The 23344-nt window shown below is 37.0% G+C and overlaps 1 protein-coding gene across 2 annotated transcripts in view; it reads left to right on the forward strand.

Moving 5' to 3' along the window:
- Positions 1-22919, forward strand: part of KCTD3 (potassium channel tetramerization domain containing 3) — a 35838-nt gene extending 12919 nt beyond the window's left edge. For both annotated transcript variants that reach the window (XM_014074608.2, XM_087717793.1), the window contains 13 exons: positions 231-311; positions 933-1073; positions 1665-1755; positions 4990-5180; positions 7293-7408; positions 11220-11307; positions 11689-11805; positions 12482-12652; positions 13260-13415; positions 15073-15169; positions 20231-20415; positions 20860-20998; positions 21596-22919. In XM_014074608.2, coding sequence (XP_013930083.2) covers positions 231-311; positions 933-1073; positions 1665-1755; positions 4990-5180; positions 7293-7408; positions 11220-11307; positions 11689-11805; positions 12482-12652; positions 13260-13415; positions 15073-15169; positions 20231-20415; positions 20860-20998; positions 21596-22163 — 2141 coding nt within the window. In that variant the 3' untranslated portion in view covers positions 22164-22919. The remainder of the gene's footprint in view (positions 1-230; positions 312-932; positions 1074-1664; positions 1756-4989; positions 5181-7292; positions 7409-11219; positions 11308-11688; positions 11806-12481; positions 12653-13259; positions 13416-15072; positions 15170-20230; positions 20416-20859; positions 20999-21595) is intronic.
- The last annotated feature ends 425 nt before the right edge of the window (positions 22920-23344 follow it).

Below are 23344 nucleotides of genomic sequence, written 5' to 3' on the forward strand. Positions count from 1 at the left end.
ATCTGAAAGAATTCCAGATTCTTCCTACCCAAATATTTGACAAATATGGGATATGAGCTCATCCTTGAAATTAATATAAATGTGTTTTAAGTTTATTGTTTGCATATTTCAAAGATAGCATAATGTATCCACTTGTTTTCTTGAAAAAAAAATTGAAATAGAAATTATTTTGAGGTAATCTGTTTTATTGGAAGTGCATTTAAATATACATAAGTACAATTCTCTTTCAGTAAGAAGATTGCTTTTATGTGAAGAACTTGAGCGTTCCTCTTGTGGAAGTGTACTCTTCCATGGATATCTCCCACCTCCAGGTACTTCTGTATGTTTCAACTGATAGGTATCTCGGACTTTTCAATTGTTGAGATCTTTCCACTATTTTAAAAGAATAATATCAGAGTTTGCTCTGTGACTTCCATATTTAATAGATGATTATGTCTACCTTCCAAATGAGGATCTTATTATAAACTGTTCTGCCTCATTGATATTAGTTCAACACATATTTTTCTGTGTCCTATTAACACCAATGGTACCTTGAAAGGTTAAGTTTGATTATTTGTTTCTCTAATGATGTTGTAAAGTCAAGAGTGATGAATCTTTAGCCACCTGCACCTCTTCCTCATTTTTCCAGATTAAAGAGTTATTTACTCTTTAATTCTGGGGCATTATAGTTTGTACAAACCACTGTGGCCCTCTCTGGAAATACACTTGTACACAATGTCTTTTGGAATTTGGGCACCAAGTGAGTACAATATATAATTTTAGGACCGGTAAAATAGCTTATTTTGCATTTTGACTCCTGTGCTGTTTTTGAAGAGCCCTGGTACCCACAGGTGGAAGATTTGGGCAAACTATGACTTTAAAGTTGTAATTCTTTTAGGCATAAGAATGAGAAACAGTGATAGCGAATTAGAGACATATCCTTTCTCTCTTAGGCATTCCAAGTCGAAAAATCAATGGTTCTGCAGGAACATCTACAGATGTTAGAATACCTCAGAACTGCTCTGAAGGTGAGATGCGAGATGGCAATTTGCAGCCTTCACTAACTGGTACTGGTGAAGATACAGTTAAGCTAGGTAAGAAAAATTTAGAATGTTGTTATGAATACACATGATTCTTGGGTTCATATGTTTGTGGTTGAAAATTATTGAGTGCAGAGCTATGTCTTAATTTGATTCTTTAGTGTCGTTGTCATTGGGTATCATTGTGAACATAGAAATTAGGCTTTCAGTTGCTACTAATTTTTTAATAATTGTACTGTATATAAAGCCACTGAAAGGATGGCCAATGAAGTACATATCTTCAGTTTTGAAGGCTGTTTGCATTCAAAGAGTAAGATGCTGAACATTCACAGTTAACAAATTGAAAGTATTTAATCTACATGAAAATACTAATTTCATTGCAAGGCTCCTGGAAATCTTATTCATCTTCACATTCTAACTTTTGAGATTTTCCATGCCACAAGTCATCATATATTCATGTCCATCTTGGTAGCATTAAAAGCCATAACGTTAAATTTCAAAATCCTGTATTTTGTGCTAATATTAAATTACATATTTGCATAATCACAATGAGGGATTTCAGAATATACAGTGTCATTATTTATTGAAATAATGATAATTTACATCTTCATCTTTGTTTTGCCTTTTTTTAAAAAACAACAACAGGGATTCCTGTGGATCCTCGAAAAGTTTTGATAGTGGCTGGCCACCATAACTGGATAGTAGCTGCATATGCCCACTTTGCAGTTTGTTACAGGTAAGCACAAATTACTAACAATATGACTTGTTTTACCTTTTAATATCTGTGCCATTTTATAAAGTGTTAATTAAATGCACAGTGATAGAGGGGATTTTTTAGATGAACACAAATTCAACATCTTTAATGATCTAAATTTCAGCCCGGAAATTGTCATCATTCTGTTCTTTCATAAGCCATCACAGCGCTCTCTGCGTCTTCGGCGTTTAGTCATGCTGGTCACATGGCCACAGAGATATCTTTGGACAGCGTTGGCTCTTCGGCTTTGAAATGGAGATAAACACCGCCCCCTAGGGTCGTGGACAACTAGCACATATGCGCAATGGGAACCTTTACCTATATTAGATATCGTTAATAACATATGTTTTCATAAATTACTTTAATTCTTTTATGTAAGACATATATTAATATGAACTCTTGTGTGATTGTAAGACCCTGAAAGCCACTACTTTCAGTGTACATTAAAAAAAGAATGTGCTACTATGCTGCTATGTGCCCAGTCTGGCATATTAAATGGCATATTGTTGTAATTAGTAAATAATGTTTCTAAATCATAGAATTATGAAAGAGGCAATTTAGACATAGGTCTGTCCAGTTCAGTGTAGAAATCCAAGCATCTAGAATCCACTCAAACATATCCAGTATAAAGGAATCTACTAGTCTGAGTAATTGGTTCTTATAGCAGTCTGCTGATATTATCACTACATTTGACTAACTACTATAAGTTACTCAGTGGATAATGTGCTTGTTATATAGCAATTCTGAATATGGATTTGATTGATAATATTTCATCAAGTCAGTTTCTATTCTTAGTGATAACATAGCTAGATTTCCTCCATTATAATCTGCTCTTTCAGGTCTTCCAATGGTGCAACAATTGCCATAGTAAAGTCCATCCATCATAGTAAACTGGTAGTTGTATAGTGAGAAAGTGCTGTACCATGTGTTTGATAGACACTCCCTAGGGAGATGGTCATTTTAAATTGTCCAGTCTCTTTCAAGCCAATAATTATATTTAGACTCCAAAAAGACCTGGGGTCTTTTTCAAGAAAATTTTTGAATCAATTTCTCTATAAAATTAAATGATCAGTACAGGTAGCCCTTCACTTACAACAGTTCATTTAGTGACTGTTTGAAGTTGCAACGATACTGAAAAAAGTTATTTATGACAGTTTTTCAAACTTATGATCACTGCAGCATCCCCATGGTCATGTGATCAAAATTCAGACGCTTGGCAACTGACTCCTATTTACGACAGTTGCAGTGTCCCAGCGTCATATGATCACTTTTTGTGACCTTCTGACAAGCAAAGTCAATGGGGAAGCCAGATTAATTTTACCGCCATGTTACTATCTTAGCAACTGCAGTGATTCACTTAACAACTGTGGCAAATATCTCATTTAGCAATAGAAATTTTGGGTTCAGTTGTGGTCATAAGCCGAGGACTATGTGTACTTTGATTTGATTGGTGATTCAAAGCAGCAATTGGATCTTACTGCTAAGATAATTCCTATTTAGAAAACCCTGAAAAGCACTTTGGATTTCTTAATAATGCCATTTCTCATTTTCTGAATTAACTTCTACTGTTTATAGGATTGTAGTAATAACACTATGGCTACGTTCCACTGTAAAGTGTCATACCTGCATTTACATGTTTAAGAATAAATCTCTACTTGGGCTGTGCAGAATGTTTTGAATGCTGGTCATATGTCTTTCAATGGACTGCTTTGACCTCATTGGAAGTACACAATTTTGTTCCAGTCTTATTATTTAGATCATTTCTTGCAAGGTTAGAAGAATCAATTTCAGATTCAAAATGATTTGAGACCAAGCCATTTTTTACACCTTACGTATTCACTAGCATATATATTCCTTCAGGGGTTAATACAAATTAAGGTAATAGGATTCCCTTGTAAAAATGAAATAGCTGTCATTTTCCTCTGGAACTCTATATGAAATTATTCTGAGGAGTTCTAACGTTTATAGCACATGATTCCAATATGATTTATATTGCCAGTTTGCATGCTGTCAAGTTCCTAGCTAATATGGTCACATCTTAGTAGAAAGATAGGATGTAAATCAAACAAATAATAAAAAAATAGGATTGTCATTATGCAAAGTGCTGTAGTGAGTGAGCTGATTTTGTTAGCTTTATATGCACTGTCACTTGACTCTTCTTTTCCTTGAATAACTTTTAGTAACCATTATGCTAAGTTGCAGCAGCATAAAGAGATTAGATAATATGCCTGTTTTATCTGAAAGACACCTGCTTTTTCTGTTTTCTTTAGTTTCTTTATACAGTATAAAATCTTTTATATGGTTTTAAGAAATATACATTTATCTTTTCTTACATCTTTCCTCCTTTCCCATCTATCTTTTTGTGTATTATATTGAAATTGTGAAGGTAGGCAGTTTCTCATTCTTGATTCTGAAGACATGATCTCTGAGAAATGTTGGAAGATAAATAATCATATATTTAATTTGCTTTTGTTCTAGAAATTCTAATAAGTTTGTTATTTCATGTGTATTGGAGAAAATATTTGGTTTTACTCTACTCTGAAATGCGTCTTTTAAATAAACCAGAATTAAGGATTTATTGTAAGTCAGTGATTTGTGACAGCATCTATTTAAATTTTGTCTTGTAGGTATTAATTCTAAGGTTCTTTAGTATTTTAACTTATCTGTAGCATATAGGATTAAGTTTCATTCATTTCATTTCATTTATTATATTTATATGCCGCCCTTTCCCCCCGAAGGGGACTCAGGGCGGCTAACAAATCAAATCAGAGAAGGGGGGAGGTACAGACAAAGAATAAAAAATAAACGATACATAACAATACATAATTTAAAAACACACAACAGTCATACCATCCAAGACGGGGGCTACAGCTCTTTAGCCCCAGGCCTGTTGGAACAGCCAGGTTTTAATGGCTTTGCGGAAGGCCTGGAGGGTGGTGAGGGTTCGAATCTCCATGGGGAGTTCGTTCCAAAGGGTCGGAGCAGCCACAGAGAAGGCTCTCCTCCGGGTAGTCGCCAGTCGACACTGGCCGGCGGATGGAATTCGGAGGAGGCCTAATCTGTGGGATCTAATCGGTCTAGCGGAGGTGATTGGTTGGAATGTTTCCAACCATTTTTCTGGCTTCTGGTTATTGAACAGCTCATTCATACTGAGCTTCCTGTACATCTTAGAAGGCCAGCCATAAGAAACATCTGTTCATACGTCTTTTTCCTTAGAATTAAAGAATCCTCTGGGTGGCAACAAGTTTTTACAAGTCCTTACTTAGACTGGACTATTGAACGTGTCGCTCTGAATGCAAAGGTTGTTGGTGGTCCACATGGTGACAAAGATAAAATGGTTGCAGTGGCATCCGAAAGCAGTATCATTTTATGGAGCATCCAGGACGGTGGTAGTGGTAGCGAAATAGGTGAGCATGTGTTGTGTTTCATTTCTTAATATATTTTTCTTTTCAGAGGTTGAATTGGAGGGACTTGCAGTAAACTATTTTGCTTTAACCAAGAATATATTACTGAAATATTGTTTGTTAATATCTGCTGAAATATTGTTTGTTAATATCTACTGAAATATTGTTTCTTAATATCTGCTGAATCTTGATTGATTATGTGCAGCTCTTCTATATTTTATCATAGTCGAATTGAGAGAACACTCAATTAAGAAGATCACACACTCCCGCCTTTCTATTCACCAAAAGCTAATTTATTCTTAAAAACTGTCAATTTACTAATTCTGAGCTTGTTAAATAATTTTATAAAATCAATAATATTTACTTCACTAACAGAGCAAATGGAACACAGCGCACGTGTATTACTTATGTAAGTGTGGGTGTGATTGATTTATTGCATTGATTTTATAATGATTTAATAAGAAAGAGTATTCTCTTTTGGACACTGCTATTGGCCCATTGTTCTTGCAATGTTAGCAGCCCTGCCTTGGGAGAGAGAAATACTGTTCTCTGGAAAACAAAAACAAATCAGAAAAACAATGTGTTGTTACATATATTCTTCAGAAACTGACACCATCTATGGCATATTATCAAGCCTGGCATCTCCTAGAAGCTGTTTCTCCCTTCATTGTTACTTACATAATAAACTGGTACTAGATTGCTGCTATAAGCAATATTTTACAGAGAAATCCCCTTAAGACAAGCATCTGTCACTACTTTTACCATTGTCTTCCCTCTGGATGGCATTATGACTGTTGAGCTTAAGTAGGAGTGACATTTTAAATTCCTTCAGACTATTCATGCTGTCTTCCTTGATTTCCCTGAACTTCCTCCAGAGCAATCATTTCTAGTTGTTTCTTTCCTTTTTCTTGTTGCCTGCTTTTTATGTATGCTGCTGAAAATAGAGTAAAACCTCAAGGAAGGTCATATGGCCCGAAAAATGATTTGGCATGTACTATTATTTGATATTCATTTATAACCTCTCCTGGAACAGACTCAGTCTGTGCAGTTTGACAATTCTGAGTAGCTTGCACTATGTATTTTAATATATTTTAAGATTTCTCCATGTTAATGTGAAATATTTTAAGTATAGAATAAATGAACGCTTAAAGTCACTTTATGTACCAGACTTCTTCTTTACAGGCCAAAACCATAGAATCTGCTATCCTTTATTTTAAAGTAATACAACACTTTTTTGTTGTTAATTGTTCCTTCATAAAGTTTAAAGATAGAGGTGTTTTCTGTGTAGATTTTGATAGAAAAGATAAAAGACCACCCAGCCATACATAAATCTGAGCGTGTTTGCATTTCTATCAAATAGCACTTTAGCAATTTTCAGTGGCTAACACAATGTTAGTATTTGAACATAAGATCCTTTATATTTTAATTTGAATGTTTTTAAACTAGAGCTTGACTATTTGAGGGGCCATTCTGTCATCAAACATTTCTGCCTATTTGGCATGGACAGACTGGACATGCTTAAACAATGTTAATTAGACAATGTCATTTTGTGGAATCCAAGCAATTTTGTGGAAGCATGCCTTTTCTCTCATAGCAACTGCCCTATGGAATGATGTCCCCACCCCCAGAGATTTGGATGTCTCCTACCTTAACAAATTTCCAGGAATGATTAAAAGTCTGGTTGTTCTCTCAGACCTTGGGATAGAAGGAGCACCTATAGTTTCTGGGGAGAGGGTTGGTCCTACAGTCTTCTGGTTGCTTGTGGATGCTTTGGACATAGTTTTTCTTTCTTTTTTTTTAGTTATAACCTCTTCTGAATCACTGAAGAGTCGGCTGACATCTAAATCAAATAACTAAGAACAAAATAAGTAAATCTTATCTTAGTCATGGGTGATGTAGCCTCAGCTGAAACATAGTCATGGCTATGTACCAAGACATAAGTATTTATACCAACCAGTCTATAATTAAATATATTGTAAGAGAGGCAATGATTACTAATATAATCATTTTCAAAAGCATTTTTAATTGGATATTGCCATTATTTTGACTTAAAATGTCTTAGACCCTTTTGTCCTTTTAATATGCATCTCTGTGTGGTATTGTCTCTCCTGAAAGGAATCTTTAGTCTTGGAGTCCCAGTAGATGCTCTTTTCTTCATTGGTAACCAGTTGGTAGCCACCAGTCACACAGGAAAAGTGGGAGTATGGAATGCTGTGACTCAACATTGGCAGGTACATATGAACAGAATCGCTTGCTCCTGTACATTATTAGTATTCAAAAAAAATGAAATCAACTTTTTATCAGCATATTTGTTCTTTTTAAATATACTTTACTATTGCTGAAATATCTGTAAATGTTTAATTTTCAAGTTTTATCATTCAGCTAGCAACAGCTGTAATCGTTTAATTATTTTGCAGGAAAATTAATTTTATATAACAGGAAAGATGTTTGCCAAAAATGGAGCTGACTCCTGTTATTTATTTATTATTAATTTGGAAAGCAGAGCTTAAGACTTATTCCTGTTCTGTAGAAGTGACGTTTCCTTTCGGAGGCAAACCACAGATTTTCTCTTGGCTCCAACTTGAGGGACAAACACAAAATATACATGAGGATGAGAAGGTAGTCTAGGAAAGAGAGCAAGATGTAATGCAAATTATGCCTGTCCTAGTGATCTAATTGGTTTGCTGAAGACAAGCTGCAGCCAACAGCAGGATGATAGCTGAATATTAGAACTCAGGAGCACTCAGTTTAAAGCAGTTGCCCAGACGCGTAAATGGGCTGATCCAAGCGGCAGAAGAGCTTCTGGAGACAATGATGCAAAACAGAAGAGTTAAGCAATTCAGGCAACAAGCTTCCCTGCAATGCAGCCAACCCTCTCAGCTTTATTGATTTTCCTATAGCACGTTTTTAGATGTATCAGGTGAGGTTGCTCATGTGGAAAAAAATGAAAAAAGTGGAAGAAAAAGAAACCCAAGGAAGTCCAATAATGTGGCTATTATGAATCGGAAACCCCTGGCAAGTGAATCTGTTCTGCAGGTGGTTGGGGATAAGGCATATCTGTGAGGATGAGCAACCAGGGGATGCTGCTATGATATCACCTTCCCAAATGTATGGCAGATCTCTTCTGGAACTGATTCATCTCATTGCAGGGGTGGTTGAGACTTTTAAAATGGGAATCCCACTAATAAATATTTACAAGGCAACATCACAGCTGAACCATCTAAATTCATGAAGCATTCTGAGGTAGATAGGTTTATCTTTGCAGATGTAATTATTGGGCACATGATGCTATAGAGCAGGGGTGTCAAATGCGTGGCATCATATTGTAACGTGATGTATCACAACTTTTTTCCCCTGCACTAAAATGAGGGTGGGGTAGCCAGAGTGTGAGGCATCTGACCCGCGGGTTGGACACCCTTGCTATAGTCTGTTTTAACTTCTGTTAACCATTTCTGGGAATGCTGTTGCATGTTGGGTTCATCTTTTATCATAACAACAGTAGTTGGACTTAATATGAAATACTTTCCTTGTCACTGATCTACCAAAAAGGGGAAAGATCCAGAGATGTTTCAAGAGGGACCAAGAGTCAAATTGTTAACTACTGTTCTGTGTTTGCTATTATACATTTTTCTTTCATTTCCCAAATATTTTTACTGGTGGGCAAAGTTTTATTTTGCTAGTGAATTAGTTAATAAATGAAAAATGGAACTACAATCAGCTGAAGTTATGCATGCTGCTGAAAGGAAGGGTTTCTTCCATGGGACAGGAAGAAGTTTTAAGCTCTGCTGTTTTGTTAGAAGAGGTAGAGTTAACCAATTTTGTTGAGCCTTTCAGTAACCAGAAAGGTTTTTCATCGTTAGCCAAATTATGTTTGTGGAAAATCCTGAGGAATTTAGAAATTTTATCATCTCCCTGAAAGTTTCTCAACTAATGCTACATCATTTCCCAAAGGTAGTTATTTTATATTTCTGTTCTCAAATGCTGTGCAATTTTTATACATTATGCATTCTGACAGTGGAAATAGAGATTCTTGGGTTATATTCAAGGCTAAGAGGCATTCATGCAAGAAGCAAACCTGGTAACACAACCAGATGGTTGTCTCTATAGCTCAGTGTAAAGAACTAAGGAAATCAAAGAGACTGTCGTATAATTTTCAAGAGGCAAAAGTGACCTAAGGCATAGACTTGGGATACCACATCACTGGTTGAATAAATCCTGATTTTACACATAAGTGATTGTCATGGTAATAAGTACTAGAGGGAGAATTCAAGAAACCAAGTGATATAATTGTTATTTGTTGAAATCTTACAAGTATCTCCTGAATATAGCTGAAATCCCTTTTAAAGGGTTTGGGGTATTTTTTGGTAAAGTTTGCATAATTCATTCTAAGGATTTGGGTAGTAAACAGATACTCTGCTCATTCTCAAGCAAAATCTTGGTAGCATAAAGAGCATAGACAAAATCTGGTATTCAAATAGTGTTAAAGTAGTTAGAACATTTTGGGCCTAGTTTATTTGCATAATATATTAAATGCTCAAAAGTGGGCATGTTTGCCAATTTCAGGTGCTACAAAATTGCAATTACAAGACAGAAAAATAAAATGATAATTGAAAGTGAAATGAAAAATAATTGAATGAAATTCCAGAGAAATATTCAAAGTTCTTAATGCAAGAAACAAATGAAACACAAAGGTATAAATTAGTGTTGCTGATATGGCTAGAGTATATGTGAAAACAGTCTTGGAATTATAGTTAATCTCAAGTTGATTATGTGCTAGTAATATGAATAACTGCTAAAAAGGCAACTGCATCTTTATCCTGCATCAGTAAATGTAGATTATAGGAAATAACTCTATTGCATCAAATTAGAAATAAAGAAATAAAGTTCCAGTTGAATATTAGGGAAATCTTTCTAAAATACAACATCCATTTGATAAAAGAACCAATTAGGAAATTGGTTCAAATGGCCTTTTTCAACTTAGTAATTTTATAAATATTTTTAAAAATCTACTTTTAAAAAGCTAATATAGCAGTCGAAACTAGGAGCTTTGTTTTTCTTTATCCTATTATTCTTTCTTTTTTAGTTCTATATAATTAGGCTGTATTAATAATCACTTCCTTTCTCCCATAGTCACTTGCTCATTGATTTCAGTCAAAAGTTTGCAGTCCTCCCCTTTATTGGCCTCATTTACCCAAGCCTGGTAGAGGTCTGTTATCTTAAAAGGGAAGTTGCCTATCATGGTTCCTCTCCTTCCAGATTTTATTCCCCTCATCCCTTTTCTGAAACAATATAACTTTTGTCCCGTATTTCAGTGAGAATTGTTTTCTTCTGTTGGCTTCCATCTTATTTTTGAAGGCTTTCTGGGTTTTCTGAGTACCATCAGTGCTTCCTTTCTAGGTTTCTGGGCTTTTTCCTCTTATGCACAGTTGTTCTCCTTCTGACATCTCCCACTCCTGACATCTTCCTGTCTGCCTACCTACCAGTGTGTCAACTAACTTTTGAGACTGCAGATGAGGGAGGAAAACATTTTCCATTTTTTTCTTCCCAGCTCATCTAGCCAGATCTTTTAGACTGTAGTCTCCCTTTATCCAGCTTACTTTGACTCATTCTGCCTGGGCTCTTTCTTGGGCATCTGGTGCTGTTGTATTGATACCTAAAGATGGTGCATCTTTTATGTTTCTGTCTGCTGTCTTGGAACTCTAGCATTTCTCACTGTCTGCAGTGAGTATATGCACGCATGAATATACACATAGAGACACACAATTTTCCTAACACTCATGCTTTTACACATTATTGTGTCATAGTATTAATTCAGTAACTTGAAAATAATTGTTGCAACACTGTGATATAAGGGTTCTTTCGGAGGTTTTACAAGAAAATTGTGAGAAAGACATCTTTAAATGTAGTATAAATTTTAAATTGCTCCAGTTTAATCTTAATAAAACATATGCTTTTAGATAATATGGCTAATATGTAGTGCTACTCCAACACAAAAGCATATGAAACAAAATTGAAAGTTGATGTTTTTATTTTATTTACTAGGTTCAAGATGTTGTCCCAATCACTAGCTATGATACTGCAGGATCATTTTTACTGCTGGGCTGCAACAATGGCTCCATATATTATATTGGTAAGCTCAAGTATCTCTTTCCTAACTTTTGAGAATTAACTTCACAAAACAATCCTATGGGTTATTTAGAACAGGGGTCCCCCAATCCCTTGTCCACGGACTGATACTGGTCCATGGTCCATTGGGAACCATTGGGCACGCTCACAATTTGCGCATGAGTGGGATGGTTGCACATGAGAAACATCACCCCTCCACCCTCCCCACTGCCACCACTGCTGCTGCTGGTCTGTGGAGCCAGAGAGTTTGGGGACCGCTGATTTATGGAGGTTTTACTTTTATCTCTTGAAAGTATTGTTTCAGGAATTTTGTTGTAAAGATTTTAAAGACCTGAAATGGTTGTTTGGCATTCTAAAACAATTTATATATGTCTTTATTTTGCAGATATGCAAAAATTTCCATTACGAATGAAAGATAATGATCTTCTAGTGACGGAACTTTACCACGATCCTTCTAATGATGCCATAACTGCACTTAGTGTTTACCTTACACCCAAAACAAGTTTGTACTATCTTGATAGAATTGATCCTGAATATGATATTGTCAAACCATCCTATTGTCAACTTTAAAAATATTTAATGCTGCTTCGGTTCTGTTCTTTAGTTATCCATACACAACGTATTTGCGACTTATTTAGAATTAAGAAAATTATGGAGATAATGCATCTTACTGTTATTCAGTTATGAATTTTATGCGTTTGGAAATGCCATTCTATCCCTTGTGCTAGTATACTCAATGCTACCGCACTTGGAAGAGAGATTTATTATTATTGCTATATGATAAAATTGTATACTTCTCTTCAAAACAATTTTCCTCAACTGACAGTATTTAAAAAAAATAATCTTGAATTTCAAAATGTCACTTGCTAATTTTATATTGTTTTTCCTATTCATAAGTTAATTGTGTTGATTTTATTATTAGGGTAAAGGTTGAAATGTATGGTCTTTTAAAATGTTTGTCTTGTACATAATTTGCACCTTCAACAGTATTTTCAATATTTTAAATGATGCATAATATATGGGAAGAGTGCTACTTGTGAACTATTAGTGCAATAATTGCTGAAATAATCTTGTAAAGTTAAATGTAGACACCACATCTTTCCTCAACAGCAAGCCTGCACCATCTTGGGCGAATATAATTTACTAAAATCATTTCTGTTTCTCATGTTTTTGTATAGGCGTAAGTGGCAATTGGATCGAGATTGCATATGGCACAAGCTCTGGAGCTGTACGTGTAATTGTGCAACACCCAGAAACAGTTGGTTCAGGACCACAACTTTTCCAGACTTTCACAGTTCACCGTAGCCCTGTTACAAAGATCATGTTATCAGAAAAACATCTGGTATCAGGTAATCTTGTCAGACTAAATGACTTCATAACTTTTTTCTTCTATGTTCTCCTTTTTAAAAATATTTCTAAAGCACAAAAGAAAAAAAAATAGAACAAGATAAAATATGCATAAAGGCCAGCTTCCATTTATATTTCTTAGTTATATGGAATTTGAGGTGTGGATATTCAGTGAGTTTATAGCCATAAAAGCATCCTAACCCTAAATGAAAAAGAAGTTTATTTTGTTTTATTTTTCACAATGCTGATCCTTGCTTTTGTCAGGCAGCACTCATCATGAGACAATGAATTGAATTACTAACTAGTATCATCCTCCTTTTTCCATTGAAGGGCATAACTGCATCTCTTGCAGCTTTAGAGTTCTCCTGATCCGATTTCTGTATCACAGTATTCTTTTTTTTCTTCTCTCAAAAGTCTCAGACTCTGCTATTTTTTTCCTTGAGAGGGCTGAAAGAATTAACCTTGAACCCATCCAACATTCCTTGCTAGGTTGTCAACACTAGAAAAGGGAAGATTTACTATCATTATTAAAAAATACCAATTGGTTTAGGTGTGATGTAAAATTAGAACTATAACCTCTGCTTCTTTTTATGGTCATTTCCCCTCTAGTGTGTGCTGATAATAATCATGTCCGGACATGGACAGTGACACGTTTTAGAGGAATGATTTCAACACAGCCAGGATCCACTCCTCTGGCATCATTCAAAATTTTGTCATTGGAGGAAACTGAGAGTCATGGAAGTTACTCTTCTGGAAATGATATAGGTAAATGAAGCATTCCAGGTAAACTGTGGTTATGAGAATAATGGTTTAGGGCACAAACCCTATGGAGATCTTCACCTGCCCGTAGTAGGGATGTGGACAGGTATACCAATCCTATTTTCTAAAGGTTACTAAAATCCTTTCTTCCTACTAGTTCTTCATGCTCCGTATGCAAAGAAAGAGTAGGCACATAAGGATATTAAACCTGGATCTTTTGTCCATGCCTATTCCTTCAACTCAGCTATACTGAATTGGCAAACATTCATATAAGGCTTTTTTGAAAGTCACCAAATTCTCCATGTAGGACAAATATTAAATCAGGTCAGCATAAAGAGAGAGGGTGGGGAGTACATTTGTTACAAAGAAGCATAACAATATAAAATATCTAAATATAGGATATAAAGGATATAAAAATAAACATCCAAAACAAGTTATACAGATTAAGATTAAATTTATTTGTATGCCGCCCTTCTCCGGGAGGGACTCAGGGCAGCAAACAACTCAAAAGGGGAAAGGGGATACAAACACAATACACGTAATTAAAATACACAAGAGTCATACAGCCATACAAGTCAAGAGGGGAGGGGAACTCATCAACCCCAGGCCTGCCGGCACAGCTAGGTTTTGACGGCTTTCCAGAAGGCCTGGAGAGAGGTGAGGGTCCGAATCTTCGCGGGGAGTTCATTCCAAAGGGCCGGAGCTGCAACAGAGAAGGCCCTCCCCCGGGTGGTAGCCAGATGGCATTGGCTGGTAGACGGAACCCGGAGGAGGCTGACCCTGTGCGATCTAACGGGTCTGTGGGAGGTAATTGGCAGCAGGCGGTCTCTCAAGTACCCAGGTCCAATACCATGAAGGGCTTTATAAGTTACGACTAGCACTTTGAAGCATATCCGGAGACCGATCGGTAGCCAGTGCAGCTCGCGGAGGATAGGTGTAACGTGGGTGTACCGAGGTGCACCCACAATCGCTCGTGCGGCTGCATTCTGGATGAGTTGTAGTCTCCAAATACTCTTCAAAGGCTGCCCCATGTAGAGCGCATTGCAGTAGTCCAGTCTTGAGGTCATGAGGGTGTGAGTGACTGTCGCAAGTGCCTCCCGGTTCAGGTAGGGGCGCAACTGGTGCACCAGGCGAACCTGGGCAAATGCCCCCCTGGTCACAGCCGACAGGTGATGTTCTAAGGTCAGCTGTGGGTCCAGGAGGACTCCCAAGTTGCGTGCCCTGTCTGAGGGGCGTAAATTTTCACCCCCCAGCCTGAGTGATGGAATACTGGCCAAATTCTTGGGAGGGAAACACAACAGCCACTCGGTCTTGTCTGGATTGAGTACAAGCTTGTTAACTCCCATCCATACAAATGTAGGGATTATAAAGGATACACAATTTTTAAAAACAACTATGTATACACACACATTATAAAAAGTACAAACATGAAAATCTAAATTGGAGGAATGGGAGTGTGAGATAGGTGTAGAGATTAGTACGTGGCATAAAAGATTAGTACGTGGAAGACAATATCAAATTTTAATCTGCACTTTGGGGTAGTTATTTGAGAACTTTTGCAGGAGTGATTATCAACTTATGCACAGAACTCTTTATTTAATATTTCACGTAACTCTTGTATACAGCTAAACATCAGTGCTTTTTATTTGGTGGTCTCTTCCAGGTCCATTTGGTGAGCGTGATGATCAACAGGTATTTATCCAAAAAGTTGTTCCCATCACCAACAAACTTTTTGTGAGACTCTCTTCTACTGGAAAAAGGTAAGTGATGCAATTACCGTGCTACTAATTAATTCAGGAAATAGGTTATTGTTTTTTAATTTTCTGAATTAAAGGAAAGTATTGTTATTTTGTTTTTAGCTTTTACGTTTTAATAGACCTTTAATTATATCTTTTATTTTAGTGCTATTCCTTCCATAGGGTAGTGTGTATTGCTACCTTTATTAAAAATATAATGAGTTGCCAGGCCATTTCAAAGTAAACAAAATCCAGAGTTGTGGAAAGAGCAGCCAAAGTGTTTTTGAAAACTTGGGTACTATTTAAAGAGAGTAATATGGCTAATATAACCAAGGCAGTCACTTTAGTGTTGAGCTATTCCCCCACTCCAGGCTAGAAACCTGTGTGATGAGAAGCAGCCCATCTTTTCTTAATGAGTAAGAACACTTTAATAGAAGGGATCTACTTTGTATCTACCTTCATATCATAAAATCATAAGCAAACATTGGAGAAATTAATCAGGAGTGCATTTTCCAAACATCAAGATTATCCTTTTGACAACTTGTGAGCTTTAAAGCAAATAACAGTAGATAGCTATAATATGGCTAGAAGATTCATTATCACTTGAATAATATTACATTGGAATATTATAATATACTATAAATCACCATGATTAAATGTTCTAGGCAGGCTTAGAAAGAAAAATGGGATATAGTTATTAAAATTAATGTTATATTAGGATAAATTTGTGTGTAGTAATTCATAGCCTGTTAAACTTTGACCTCTTTCTTTTCTCATTTTCTTTGATTACTATGGAATAGTCTAATCAACACATGTCTTCTACGTTAATTAAGCCCACATTCCTATATACGCATTTTATCCTGGAAATAATTGTATTGGTTATTTGTTCCCATGGTAGCAATTTGCAGTATGTGCAATCAATTGTTGCACATCTTTTTTTTTTTTACACATTTTGTTTTGAACTACTGTGGATCCAGCCGTTTTGGAATAAAAAGAAATGACTCTTAATTAAGCTGCCATGGCAATTGGCCTCTTCATACATATGTAAATAGAAAGTTCGATGATGAAAAGCGTACTATTTCTTGCCCTTTGTAAGAGATGAAGCTCCTTAGTCACAACATTTGATTTCCACTTTCAAAAGATCCCTTTGTCAGTGACCGTGCAATCAGGCAACAACCACATGGAAGCAAAGCTAGTCAAAGCAAAAAGAAGCTTGTTTTCCCCAGGTAAATCCAGCATCTCTGTTCTCTGTCCCCAAAGACTGACAACTGTAGTATTCTGCATTTGAAGCAAGTTAGTTGAAGCATGCTAGCCAATTCCACAAAGCTGAGCCAGTTAAAAGACAACCCCCTTCCACTTACAAATACTTGTTAAGCAATGGATCTCAAGACCAGGGGCCTTGCAGTTCCTTGCAGGAAGTGAACCATGAGCTCCAAAACACTACCATTTTTTTAAAAAAAAAAATCAAGCTAAGTTCTGCTTTCTCCAAAAGTAATAATACCAATCATTTTTATTATGTGCCCTGCTCTTATATGAAGCAAGAAGCTAAGAAAGGGACTAACAAGTTTATCATACTTTAATGCAAATCTTTAAGGGCCTAAAAATAAGTGTGTTACCCCTTTCCTTTGGCTAAGAAAGGGGACCTTTTTTTTTTTTTTTAAAAAAAGAGGTATATTAATCTCAAAACTTGGGAAATGCCAAGTTTTCTTTAGAGAAAAACAAGAGTCCTTTTAAATATTTTCTTTACCTGATGAAAGCCTCTCTTGTCAGGCACGGTGATATTACCATAATATTCTACCCAGTGAGATGTTGCAAGAAGAGCAGTCTGCCATGTGAGTGCCTCACAGAGCCTGAAAAATGTCAGCTAAAATAGACCCTACGCCGAGGTTGTAAGGTTAACATGAAATCCAGTATGAGAACCAATATTGCAGAAGACAATAAATATCCCTTTAAATTAAAATTAATGTGATATTAACAGGAAAGTGCCCTTATTCCACTATCTAACACTATTTTTAAGGGATTGTTGGCCCTCCTGAGTATGCCCAGCACTTCTTTCCGTTGGCTATTCTAACATCTCAGGAGGGCCATGATGTAGTAGCTTCAACTCTCAAAGTGGTTGTGTTTGCTTCACATAAAAGGGTTTGCATACTCTTAATACAAGGCCCATTTAAGAATCTGCCCAAATTGTTTGTTTGTTTGTTTGTTTGTTTATTGAATTTATCTTGCCCCCTATTCGCACATGGCAACTCAAGGCAGCTTACAGAATATAAAACCTCATTTAAAACAATAAAAATAATCAAAATAATCAAAATAAATTATAATATAATAAAATTAATCCCCACCCCTGCAACAGCACATCACATGAGCCATTTAATGAGCTCCATCCTGCATCCAGGTCTTCAGTGCCTTAGAGTAGGGGCCATTCTAATCTCTGGAGGGATGCTGTTCCAGAGAGAGGGAGCTACCATGCAGAAGGCCATTCTTCTGGGTCCCACCAGGTGTATCTCCCTAGGGGATGGGACCCGCAACATTTCCTGCCTCTCCACTCAGATGGGACCAGCAAGAGACAGTCCCTCAGATAACCAGGAAGGGCTTTAAAGGTGACAACCAATACCTTGAATTGCACCTGGAAGCAAATTGGCAGCCAATGCAGCTCCCGCAGGAGAGGTGATACATGTGCACACTAGGATCTGCACAAAACCATGCGGGCCGCTGCATTTTGCACCAACTGGAGGTTCTGGATGCTTTTCAAAGGCAGCCCCATGTAGAGCATGTTGCAATAATCAAGATGGGAAATACTAGGGCATGAGTGATTGTGAGTAGGAATTGTTGGTCCAGGAAAGGGCATAACAGGGACACAAGTATCATCAGCATATTGTTGATACCTCAGTCCATGGTGGCAGATGATTTTACCTAGCAGCTTCATATAAATGTTGAACAGGAGTGGAGAGAGTACCAAGCCCTGTGGAACCTCACAAAGCAGTGGGCGAGGGCTGGATCTCTCCCTTCCTATCAACACTGACTGAGAGTGGCCGCAGAGGAAGAAAGTGAACCAGGATAGCACAAAGTCTCCCACTCCCATTTCCCAAAGCCGCTGTAGGAAAATACTATGGTTGATGGTATCAAAAGCCACTGTCAAGTAGAGCAAGGATGGAGGCACTACCCTCATCCTGCCAAAGATTATCCAAAAGTGCGACCAATGCTGTTTTTGTCCCAATACCAGGTCTGAATCCTGACTGGTAGGGGTCGAGATAATCTGTTTCATCCAGAAATCTCTGGAGCTGTTGTGTCACCACCTTCTCAACAACCTTCTCAAAAAGAGAAGATTGGGGGACAGGTTGGAAATTATCCAACAGAGTGAAATACAACGATGCCTTCTTTAGAGGAGGGCAGACCACAGCCTCCTTAAAGTGCTGAGGCACTACCCCATCCTATAGGGACACATTAATCATCACCAAAGTCCACCTGTCTCTCACCTCCTGGGAAGCTTTCACAAGCCAGGCGGGATATGGGTCTAAAACACAGGTGCTTGTGTGCATACTCCCTAGGATCCTGTCCCATTTCCTCAGGAGCAACAGGGCCAAACTATTCATAGATGACGGGGCAAGAACCTGCTTCTGGGGCTTAGAAATTAGAATTAAAATTCATTCCCAATGACAGGACAATGCATCATATTTAAGCCACCCATAAGCATTGCTAGGATGGTTGGACAACTAACACTGTGCCAGTACTTAGGAATAATGTGTTGGCATCCATCAGAAATGTACTGAAAAGTTGGTGATCACTTAACTTTAGAACTGTAGACACTGAGTAGTTTCTGAGTGCCTATTGAAATTCCTGTGAAATGCATGTGCATTTTAGAAAGAATAAAAACACTTCCAGTAAATTTGCATGCATATTTACTTACTTACTTACTTACTTACTTACTTACTTACTTAGTTACAGGTTGTTTAAAAAGAAAATGATCTCACCCATCCAAGTATCATATTTTGCCAGTAACTTGTAAATTCAAAACTGATGCTTACATTAAATATCTATTTTATAAAAAACATTAATAATTTCAGAATGCTTATACATACCTGTCTGTTATGAGAAATTTGACATTCAAGTAAATATTAGATTGTGAACAGCAGGGGTCCCCAATCCGCAGCCCAGTACTGGACAGTAGCCCATTTGGAACTGGGCTGTGAAGGTGGTGGGCAAGAATGTGCAGGTATGCGTGAATTTGCTTCTGCGAAAGTGATGTGCATAGGTGAAACCATACCCTTTCCCTGCTCACCCCGCCACCACTGCCAGTCCACCAGGCCAGAAATGTTGGGGACCACTTGAGTACCGTACAAAGGGGTATCTTGGGCTAAAGTATTTTCAGCTCAAATCCTTTTCATTTGTATTTACCATGCTTTCCCAAAAATAAGATGGGGTCATATTAATTTTTTCTCCAAAAGATGTATTAGACTTATTTTCCAGTTAGTTCTTATTTTGGGGAAAATATGGCACTAAATGCATCCATCTGGCTGACAATCTTACAAACTGGGGCTTATTTTGGGGGTAGGGCTTATATTAAGAACATCCTAAAATTGTGCTAGGGCTTATTTTCCAGTAAGGTCTTATTTTGGGGAAAACATGGTAGTTCAGACAGTTCTGTTAAGCAAATGCCTTATAAACCTTGATATGGAAGTCTGTAAGTTAATTGTGTGAAATGCTGTCCCATGCTAAATTGTCAATAACTTTTTGATTGTTGCTTATTTTAACCTGTAATGGAATTAGTTTTTAGTTAAAGGAAAGACATTTTTTGCCTCAAAGAATGTTGTAAAGACAAATAGCATTGAGTTTAAGATTCCAGGAGACAAATTTCAAAGACATTTGATACACTTTGAAAATGCTTAGTTGTGTCCAATAAACTGTTCAACTCGCAGCTTAATAAATACAGAGATATACAGAAGCATATAGAATAGTCATTTGAGAACTTTTCCCTTTCATAGTTGACCCAGGGATGGTTCAGGGTTTCTTTGCTTGAACAACAATCTCTAATCTTTGGAAAACAGAAGAGTCTTATACAAACAAAGAGTCTTTTTCCCCCAACAGGATATGTGAAATTCAGGCAGTTGACTGTACTACAATTTCCTCCTTTACTGTGCGTGAATGTGAGGGATCCAGCAGAATGGGTTCAAGACCACGGCGTTACCTCTTCACAGGGCATGTTAATGGCAGTATTCAGATGTGGGACCTAACTACAGCAATGGATATGGTTAATAAAAGTGAAGAAAAAGGTAATTGTCTTGAATGTTTTCAATAGAGCTTGAATTGATTCCGGTTTTCTATTATTTAATTTTTAGTTCTTTTTTGAAGTGGTGATTGTGTCTTTCTTCCATATTTTTATTATTTTGTTTTGACCTTTTGTACATTATTCTCAAACTGTAAATATATAAATTTAATATTGAAAAAGGAGAATTATCATATTGCAATCTGATTTTGAATAATTAGATGATTATTTGATCCCTACCTACCTACCTACCTACCTACCTATCATTCCTCCCTCCCTCTGTCTATATCATGTAACTGCCTCTCACACAGGCAAGTGACTCTAGCTGGCATTAAAGAATTATGCTACCAAGACAGTATACTAAACTCTTTAGTACATATTAGGTACAGATGTTAAGTAAATTTGTTATAGTTTCTTAATGTATATATGGATCTGTCTTCTGTCTCCCAAGATGTGGGTGGTCCTACTGAAGAAGAATTGCTTAAACTTCTGGATCAGTGTGATCTAAGCACATCTCGCTGTGCAACCCCCAATATCAGCCCAGCTACTTCAGTAGTCCAGCAAAGCCGACTGCGTGAATCAAGCTCTAGGTAAGCTTTACAAATTACATTTGCATATAGGTGGATGCCAAGATTTAAGCTAGATGTTTCCTTGTATAAAACTTCATTTTATCCCGCTGTTTACTTAAAAGTTAATACTCTAATATTTTGCAAACTGTGCAGAATAGAGATTGTATAAAGAGTTCCTAGGGTGTGACTGTGTGAATTATGTAATGTGCTTTTCCATATAGTAGTGATCCCAAGCAATAATGAATAATTTATGATTTTTTGCATGGAAATAAAAATAATCCAAATTTCTAGTTAGTAAATTTTGTTCAATTTGACATGCTCAATTTGAAGAGCCGAGGTGGCGCAGTGGTTAAATGCAGCACTGCAGGCTACTTCAGCTGACTGCTGTTCTGCAGTTCAGCGGTTCAAATCTCACCGGCTCAGGGTTGACTCAGCCTTCCATCCTTCCGAGGTGGGTGAAATGAGGACCCGGATTGTTGTTGGGGGCAATATGCTGACTCTGTAAACCGCTTAGAGAGGGCTGAAAGCCCTATGAAGCGGTATATAAGTCTAACTGCTATTGCTATTGCTATTGCTATTTATTAATTTAATTACTTAAAAAACTTTAAATGTTTTCAGCCTCCAGTTACAGCACCGGGAAACAATCCACGAAACTGCTACCTATGGCTCCATAAGGCCATATCGGGAGAGCCCCTTACTAGCCAGAGCCCGCCGGACAGAAAGTTTTCACAGCTACAGGGAAATTCAACCTTTTAATTTAAGTAAAACCATGGTAGACAAAGCTGTTCCTCCGAATGGCAACTGGAGTCCTTTACAGGCAGAAGGCAAAAGAATTGGTGAAAACATAACTGACAAAAAAGCTTCAGCTTTAGCACTTGAGATAAGAATGGCCAGAGTGCCAGATGGGGGAACAGAACTTCAGAAAGTGTCTGAAAGCATATTAGAATTGAAAAAAAGAGGAAACGATGAAGACAATGAAACCAAAGCAGACTGCAAAAGGAAGAGTGGATTTGAAGGAGGGGGCTTCCTTGGAAGAAAGAAAGGACCGCATCTTGTGGTGTCCTCACCAAACATTGTAGAAGGAAGTTCTGAAGTATTTGGTACAGCTTCCCCATCTCCTACAAAGACAACAGTTTCTCCACGGCATAAGAAAAGTGACTCATCTTGCCAGGATTATACCTTGTGAAAATAAAAGATGTCTATATCCCACATGTATATCGAACGTTTCTCACTAAACTGGACAAGTTTCACATTTATGTATCTAAATTTGTATCTTTCTAATTGAAATGAGTTTGAGTTAGAATCAGACAGGATGAGGAAACACATTCTAGAAAAATCAGCCTTCCAATCCTGGTGTTTCCCTCGATAAGTTGGACTTGAACTTCCGTAATTTTGTTGAGCAGGCTGGCTCAATTCTGGGGAATTATGGGAGTTGAAGCTGATTTCTCTAATAGGTCACCAGATGGAGAAAGCTGCTAAAAAACCTGGCTTCACAGCACAATCAATGGAAGCATTTTTGAACTACTCAAGATTGGTGTTAACTTTCTATAACTGTCTATGTGAAGTCCAGTTCTGGTACAGACGTTTTCAAGCTTTGTTTAATACAGGCTGGAATGCACTACCGTTTTTGTTGTAGAGTAACTGTTTCCTAATCTTGGTTACAAACATGCTACGTATTTAAAGTTTATGGTCTTTCTATAGAGCAATTCATACTTTCAGTGTGGTTTCCATGTTGAAAACAATAACGGTAAGAGTTAGGGTGCTTTATTTTATGTCTTGCTTTTTCTGCTGTGCCACCAGTTTTTATTAGTATTAATAAACTTTGTATATCATCTCACACTTCAATGTGTTGACTTAACCAAATTGAAATTCTAAATGTCTTGTTACGGCTATTATAAAATATTACTTTGCAGATATTTATCAAATATTAAAGTATAAAGAATGTAGTCATTCTGTACATTCCTTTTAATTACAATCGCATCAGTGGATTAATTCTAGAAAGACGGGCCACATCTTCCTATCAAGCTATTAGTAGTTGCTCTCATAAGTGGTATCTTGCATTTTATGAAGCTCCATGTGCCAGCTGTTTGCAAGTGGAGCTTGCTATTATGAGACGTTGCACAAATTACTTCTACAAAACTTCTGTGTTGTCTGGTTTAGTCAGCAATCAGTAAGAGAGAAACACCCCCCCCCCAAAAAGCATGCTACCATATGCCACAGGAAATGAGAACTCCAGTCACTTTCTTAACAACATATATTAATGTTTACAATGATGAACTGCAAGATTCACAAATTACCTAGTTATAGACCAAAAGTTCATAGAGAACTTCACTTATTATACCACTGTATCAAATTAAGAAATCTGTT

The sequence above is a fragment of the Thamnophis sirtalis genome, unplaced genomic scaffold (assembly GCF_051295495.1).
Source record: "Thamnophis sirtalis isolate CommonGarterSnake01/CBP01778 unplaced genomic scaffold, rThaSir2_p1.2 scaffold_6, whole genome shotgun sequence".
In the NCBI taxonomy this organism is placed as follows: Eukaryota; Metazoa; Chordata; class Lepidosauria; order Squamata; family Natricidae; genus Thamnophis; species Thamnophis sirtalis.